This window comes from Dromiciops gliroides, chromosome X (genome assembly GCF_019393635.1).
Source record: "Dromiciops gliroides isolate mDroGli1 chromosome X, mDroGli1.pri, whole genome shotgun sequence".
NCBI lineage: Eukaryota > Metazoa > Chordata > Mammalia > Microbiotheria > Microbiotheriidae > Dromiciops > Dromiciops gliroides.
The window spans coordinates 45997050-46004880 of NC_057867.1; the positions used below are offsets into that span (position 1 = coordinate 45997050).

At 48.3% G+C, this 7831-nt stretch overlaps 1 protein-coding gene across 1 annotated transcript; it reads right to left on the reverse strand.

Moving 5' to 3' along the window:
- Window positions 1–4006: 4006 nt before the first annotated feature.
- GPR119 (G protein-coupled receptor 119) lies at window positions 4007–5008 on the reverse strand. Its single transcript, XM_043973671.1, has one exon. The coding sequence runs from the start codon at window positions 5006–5008 to the stop codon at window positions 4007–4009; it is 1002 nt and encodes a 333-aa protein (XP_043829606.1).
- Between the last annotated feature and the right edge of the window lie 2823 nt (window positions 5009–7831).

The following is a 7831-nucleotide window of genomic DNA, read 5'->3' on the forward strand; positions in this document are numbered from 1 at the left end:
TATGCTTCTTCTCCAACCCTTTGACTTTCACATTATTCCTTGTTCTGCCCTCTGACCCTAAGGAGAACAAGTAAATTACCTCTTTTCCATAATAGCCATTCAACTACCCGAAGACAGCCACTGTGTTTTTCCTAAGGCTTCTCCAGGCTAAATATTGCCAGTTCTTTTTTTTTAATATTCAGGGTTTAAAAATTTTATTTTATTTTTTGCTGGGCAGTGGGGGTTAAGTGACTTGCCCAGGGTCACACAGCTAGTAAGTGTCAAGTGTCTGAGGCCAGATTTGAACTCAGGTACTCCTGAATCCAGAACTGGTGCTTTATCCACTGTGACACCTAGCTGCCCCCTTGCCAGTTCTTTTAATTGATCTTCATGATGCCACCTGGCAGCCTTTTGCTTTTGTGGGCACCTTCACCTGAATTTTCTTCAGCTTCTCAGTGATAAAATACAGTGATAAGACAGGAACTCTCTCCTCTATTTTTATCATCTGACCAAAGCAGAGGAGAGTGGGCCAGTCATCTCCCTCATTTTAGACACTTTGCCCCATCAAGCCTGGGATCATACTAGCCCTTTGGGCTCCCAGATCATCCAGTTGATTCATATTGAACTTGTAATGTCCTAAAGTACCCAGTCCATTTTCAGAGCAAGGGCTCTTTTTGGCTAATCACGCGTCCTCTGTCTTGTACTTGGGAGGTGGATTTTTGGAAACCCATACATTTATCCCTATTCGATTTCATCTTCTGAGATTGGGCACAGTGTTCTAGCCTGTTGAGATCTTTTGGGAATTGAACTATCGTCCAAAGTATTAGCTGCCTACCCCTTTCAGCTTTCTGATTTGCAAATTTGAACAGCATGCTCAGAAGACTGAAGGTTTCAATTCCTTCAAGATTGCTTCCTTCTTGATATGTATAATGGGGAAGAGTTCTGGTTTGGGTGTCTCAAGATCATTCTAGTTCTGGTCATTCCACTTACCAGCTTTGTGACCTTGACCATGTAACTTCACTTTATCCTTCTGGGACTCAGTTTTCTCATCTGGAAAATTTTACAGATTAAGGCTGAGAAAAGTTAGGCAGGATTCAAACCCATGCCTCTTTGGCTCTCAGGCTAGCAATCTAGCCACTAGGACCCCAAGTTGCCTCTTTAGATACAGAATAGGCAGCAGAGTGTAGTGGAGAGAGTATTAGATTTGCTATTAGGATTCCATCTCAGATACTTATCAGCTGTGTGATCCCGGGTAAGTCCATTAACCTCTCTTAGGCTCACTTCCCTTATCTGTAAAAAGAAGAGTACCCAGGGGAAGCTAGGTGGCGCAGTGGATAGAGCACCGGCCCTGGAGTCAGGAGTACCTGAGTTCAAATCCGGCCTCAGACACTTGACACTTACTAGCTGTGTGACCCTGGGCAAGTCACTTAACCCCAATTGCCTCACAAAAAACCAAACAAAACAAAAGAAGAGTACCCATGTCCGAAGGTCTTGGAGATCAAGTGAGAAAGTAGATAGGGGGTGTCACGAAAACCTTGTAGGACTCAGTAAATGTCAGCTTTTGTTATCATCATCATCATTATTATTATTATTATTATTATTATTTATACTATAGCAGACTCATGTTACTCCTACGAGGTCATAGCCCATTTTTAAGTCATTTTGATCTGACTTTTTTGAAGAAAAAACAAAGTTGTTTCTTTGTAAGTTCATTTGGTGACTGCACATTGAGTGCCTGATAAAATCTCAGTGTTCACCCTCTGTCTGGGAAAGAGTCTTCGTCAAAGAAAGCCATTAGATTTCTTTGGCATAATCTGTACCTCAGCTTTTAGTGGTTATTAAACACAATGTTCCCAATGCTGGTGTCTTCAGGCCAGGTGTACAGTCATCAGCCTTGTGTGCTAACTTTCAAGTTCCCATCGTCCTCCCCCAAACTCCCCCCCTTCTCCAATGCAGTTTTCGAGCCACTCTTTGTAATCCAGAGCTGCTTATTTTCAGTGTGAGGGGGTGCATGCAGATCCACACCTTTAAGTAGAATTTTCTAGTTTGTCCTGAGGGTCCCTAATATTTAAAATTATAGGACCAGAGAATTGAGAGCTGGAAGGGGTCTTAGAGATGGTCAAGTCCACTCCCACCCCCTCATTTTATATAGCTTTTCATGAAACTGAGGCCCAAAGAGGGAGAGTCACAGGCCCAAGGTCATATCTGAATCCAGGTCTTCTGACTGCAAAGCCTATGTACTTTCCACTGTAGTACTCCGTGGATTTGGTCATCTGGTACCTTGCTGATTTAGTTGTCAGATTAAGGGTGGTTTGCCCTTATCAAAGGAGCTTTGGCTCTGAAGCCTAATTCAACAAAAAGGGATTACTCCTCCCTGTGGTAAAATGCCTCTAAAGCCTGCTTCCCCTTGCCTCCTCTCCTGCTTATTTGCTCAGCTGCCTTCCTGGGAGACAGACAGTTCAGTTTAAGGACTTGGGAGATACTGATTTGGGTCCCACTGGAAGAGAGAGTTCTTACAATGAAATGTAAACTGCTGGTGACGATTACTGACTTTGAGAATCCCATCCTTTTGGATTCTGTTGTAGGAGAAGACTGGGAGACTGGGAGAAGACAGAGGTCAGTCTTATATATTGGGGCTGAGGGTGGTGAGTTGAATTCATGGGTCACCCCTCCCTCCGTCATCCCCCACCCCCCAACTCCCAGAAATCCACATTTCCTCACTGACTAGTCTTTGAATCTCCTTCAGGCCAATGGGCCACTGAGACTGCTCATGTACCTGCAAAATGGTTAGATTTGGGACTGCAGAATCAGCCAGTGGGATGGGTGGTGGGAGGTGGGGGCGGGGGAGTCTCTTTTTGCCCTCCTTGCATTTCTATATACTGGAGAAACTCAGGTCTAATGTAAAATTCTCAGGTGTTTCCCAGGCAGCAGGGTGCCTCCCCACTCTATTCTCTAGAGGGTGCCTCAAGTCCTCAGGGGTGGTTGGGGGAGATGTGCATTGGAAGCCCCAGAGGAGCCTGCTCTTGCTCCAGAGGGAGGCAACTGATGGAGAAGAGGTTGGTGTGAACACAGATGTTGGGTTCTGGGGGAGACCGGGTTAGGTGGGTACTGAGCGGCTCAGAGGTGTGGATTGCAGCGGTGACGCTGTGGCGGCGAGTCCCCCCGAACCTCCCCCCTTCCTTCTCTCTCCCCGTCGTCCTGATTCCCTGGGCTTTGAGTGTTAAGGCTCCTACAGGCATTACTGCATTGAAGGCAACAAGCATTTATTGAGCACCCACCAGCTACATATCACTGATGTGGGCCAGCAGCAGGCAGGAAACATCTCAGGGACTCACTCCTTAGTCATGGAGGAGAGGTTCGGTGAATTTGGGAAGGGGAAAGGGGGGAACACTTGAGGAAAGCCAGTTTGCCCCGAGGAGACACTTTTTCTGAGTACCTCGAGGTTGGGCACAGTGCTTGGGAGAAACCTGGGGATAGGTTGCTGGTACAAACATCCTTATACAAATACACAAAATGAAAATCTCCATTGACAAGATAAACCCGGGGTGATCCTTGTTCTCTGCAAGGATCCTTTTAAGTAAATTTGATTTACAGCCAACTTTGCAGGGGCCCAGAGTGAATGGCCAGGCTCCCTTGACAGGAGGAGAAACTGGCATATCCCAACTGATGGCTACTGGGATTTGGAGGGGCAGAGGTCAGGGACCCTTCCTCAGGCAGACTGAAGATGATAATGACAGTGGGGTTTAATTCCCCCCAGCTAGAGTGGATATAGCTTCTGGCCTTTCCAGTTCTAGGGCCGGAGGAAGGAAGGAAGAGAGGGTCTGACAGAATCTCAGGAGATTAGGACACACCGGGAATCATAGATTGTCCAAAGTAGAAGGAACCCAAAAAATCATCTGCCAAGTTCTCATTTTGCTGAGGCCCGGACTGGGGAAGGGACTTGCTCGAGGGCATATAGCTAGGAAGTGACAGAGCCAGGACTTGACCCAGGGATATTTGCAAGCTTCTCTGCCTTACCCATTCAGCCCTACAGGTGGGCATGGGAGATAGTGACGATATGGCAGGAATTATCCCTGGGTTCCCCTGGGCCAGGATCCTGGGGGAAGACAAGGAAGAAGAGGGAAACCAATTTCTTTTTCACTCCCACAGCCATATGGTAGAGCTGCATCCTCACATCCTTCTGCCAGTAGGCATAGATGAGTGGGTTGAGGAGGGAGTTGCCCACACCGAGCAGCCACAGGTACCTCTCGAGCACTTGGTAGAGTTGGCACTCCTGACAGGCAGCCTGCACGATACCGGTGATGAGGAATGGGGCCCAGGACAGCGTGAAGCTCCCAATGAGTACAGCCACAGTCCGGAGAGCCTTGAGGTCGCCAACAACCCGGGAGGAAGGGCAGTGGCCTTCCGGGGCTCCTGCATGCTCTATCTTTCGGATCTGCTCACTGTGCAGGGAGGCGATCTTGAACATGTCACAGTAGAAGAAGACAAAGAGCAGCAGGGCCGGAAAGAAACCCCCACAGGATAGAGTCAGGACGAAATGGGGGTGGAACACAGCAAAGAAGCTGCAGGGACCCTGGTATGTGCTCTGCTGGAAGAAGGGCACCCACAGTGGGAGGAAGCCGATGATATAGGACACCAGCCACAGGGCAGCCACACAGGTCCCAGCCAGTGGCCCGTTCATGATCCGGAAGTAGCGGAAGGGCTTCTTAATGGCCAGGTACCTGTCAAAGGCTATCAACATCACGGTGAGAACGGAGGCAGCTGAGGAAGAGGTGACAAAGGCCATGCGAAGGCTGCACAGGGTCCTCTGGGTGGAATGGGCCGGATTGGAGAGCTGGTCATCGATGAGGCCGGAGATGGCCACGCCAATGAGGGTGTCGGCCACAGCCAGGTTCAGGGTGAAGCAGAGGCTGACACTGTCGGTCTTGTGGATCAGCAGAAACACTGCCACAGCCACCAGCACGTTGACTGCGATGATGAGGCAGGCCAGGGTGGCAAGGATCACCCCAAAAGAGAAGGTGGAATCCATGGCTTCTGGCCCCGAAGGTAGGCTCACTCTCTGCTCTGTTGTCTCAGGGTGCAGGGAGCAAAGGCCCCATGCCCTTGTGAGCTGCCCGATTCAAAGAATTCCTCAGAGCCACAGAGCTGCTGCAGGGCTGGCCACCACCTCCTGCTCTCTGCTCCTCATTAAGGATCTTCTCACTGAGTTTTCCTTTTTCTACAGGGCTGTGGGAGTCAGCTGGGTCACTGGCAGTTTCAGTCCTCCGACTCCCGCCTCCCCCGCTCTCTGAAGGCAACAATCCCAGTGCAGACTGGTCCTCCTCCCCCTACTCCCCCCACCCCCAACCTGGGCTAGTCCCTCCCCCTCCCATAGCCAAGTAACTAGACAACTCCGAAGTACCAGGTACAAACTGTCTCACTCCAACTCCCTCTCATCATTGCTGCTTCAAGGGATGGGGCCGCTTGTCAAGTCTTGTGTCTGTTTGAAGATGCAATTGACTCTAATCGGGCTCGTTCCTCCTCTACAACATGAGCTAAATTTCCGCTTCTTTTCTTCACAAACCTCAAGTATTAGCAAAATAATAATTCTTCTTGGTTGCTATTATTAGTACCTTTCATCTAGTAATCAGGCAAGATGATCAGCAGCAGCTGGATGGAGGAAAGACCTGTAGGCACACACAAGCTGCTTTCAGGCAGGGTCCAAGGCAATTTTCAGGAGTATAAAATTTCAGTGGGGACCTTGGGTGACTTCAGTCACCCAGGAAAAAAGGACCAAATTCAAAGCCGAGTTTCACCACTTCTCAGCCTTGTCACCCACACCCAGTGAATTGGAGGTTCTCACTTCCCCTCCTTCCCTTGGCCCCATTTTTCTCATCTGTAGTATGGGGCAAAGGATCCTTGGACTACACACTGAACAGGATTATTGTGAGCAGCAAATGAGATCATAACTGTGAAGTGTGTTCTAACAGGACCCACTAGTACTACGGATGGTCATATGGCCCCATTGGCATGGTTATTCCCAGTGTTATTCCCTGGACCAGTGTAGATTGCAGTCCCTCCACAGCTCCACATAATCCCCGTGCAATTCTCGGCCGTTTCTTTTAGTAATTCCTTTGAAGAAGATCTGCTCGATACAGTGGAAGCCTTGTTTTGACTTTTTGTGGCTACTGGGGCAGCATTTGGGCTATCCATCTCTTTTCCTCCCTCTTACTACATGGCTAGCCCATCTCTTCATTTGGTCACACATATGCATGTTCCCACTGAGATCCTTTACACCATATACCATTAAGTGTTCTAGAAATACAGGCTCTGCTACTTACTAGCTGTATGACCTTGGGCAAGTCACTGTCATTCTCTTGGTCATAATCTCCTCCTCTAAAACCAGGGGTTTGGACTAGATCATCCCTAATTTCCTAATAGCTCTGGCCTTCTATGCCCTACATTGGAAAGTCCCTCTCGGCTCTGAACATTGGGTCCTGGAAGACAGTGGTGTCAAACTCAAGTGGAAACAGAGGCCACTAAATCATACCTGAGGATCTCAGAAAGCCTCATATAGAAAACCACACACATACAGTCTCATAGATTGTTTTTGTTTTGTTTTGTTTTGTTTTGGCGGGGCAATGAGGGTCAAGTGACTTGCCCAGGGTCACACAGCTAGTAAGTGTCAAGTGTCTGAGGTCAGATTTGAACTCAGGTCCTCCTGAATCCCGGGCCAGTGCTCTATCCACTGCGCCACCTAGCTGCCCCAAGCGCATAGATTATGGTGGGGTTTTTTTTGAAGCACATAGATTGTTAACACAGCAACACATTAAACTACATTTCACTCTGGTTCCGCCACACTCCAGAGTGGGCCACGGGCTGTGTGTTTGACACCTCTGCTTTAAGGCATGATGCGGATGCTCACAACAGTGATGACGCTTTCCTTAGGGTTGACTTCTTTGCATCTGTTTTCCTATTTCCCTCTTTCTTGTGTTATGGAACTCCGGTTCATTCTCTTCCCCCAACCTTCTATCTAAGCACCTCAGAGGAAAGGTTGCTACACTTGTCTCTCCAGATCTCCTAGCTTTGTGGGTTAAGATGGACGAGACAAAGCATCCTCTTCTCTAATACTTGGAAGAAGCTTTTCGGAGATGGGAGCTCAGCCAATCAGCGTCACTGGGAAAAGTGAAATGGGTTTAGAGGAAAATCTGTGCCAAGCAGAATTCCCATTTCTCCAATGCTCAGGGTGTGGTCGCAAAGCACTTTCCAGTCTCCCAACAACACCGTGTGGATCCATTTCCTATTTTTCACCCCATTTTGCAGATGAGGAAACTGAGGCTCTGGGAGGAGGTGTGACTTGCTCAAGGTCACACAGCTCCGCATGTGGAGTTCATCCCATTTTAAAGTCACTGACCCATTTGCACAGATCCATTAGAATTAACCTTTCACCTGCTACTCTCTTTCTTCTTAGATACCAAGAAGGGAGGGAGAGGAAGAGCTGTTAGAAGCTTGTTTGCACAGTCTAGGGGGAAGCACAAACAGGATAGGGGATTAAGCGAGGAAGTGGAGAGCCACAGGCAGAGACATTTTCTGGTCTATTTGGACAGTCTGTTGATGCACTGCAAAAGAGCAAAAAGGTTCTTTCATCGGTCTAGGCTTCAGAGCAGCAATTTTGAGAACAACTCTTATTCTTTCAGGTACCCATTAGCAACTCTGGATTGGGAGCATTGCACTTGGTCTGATTTCACACTTCTAGCTGGAGGCAGTGCAATACAGTGGGAAAAAAAACTTTGATCCTGATCCTGCTTCTACTACTGGCTAGCAGTATGACCTTGGGCAAGTCACTTCTTGTCCCTGAGTCTCCATTTCCATT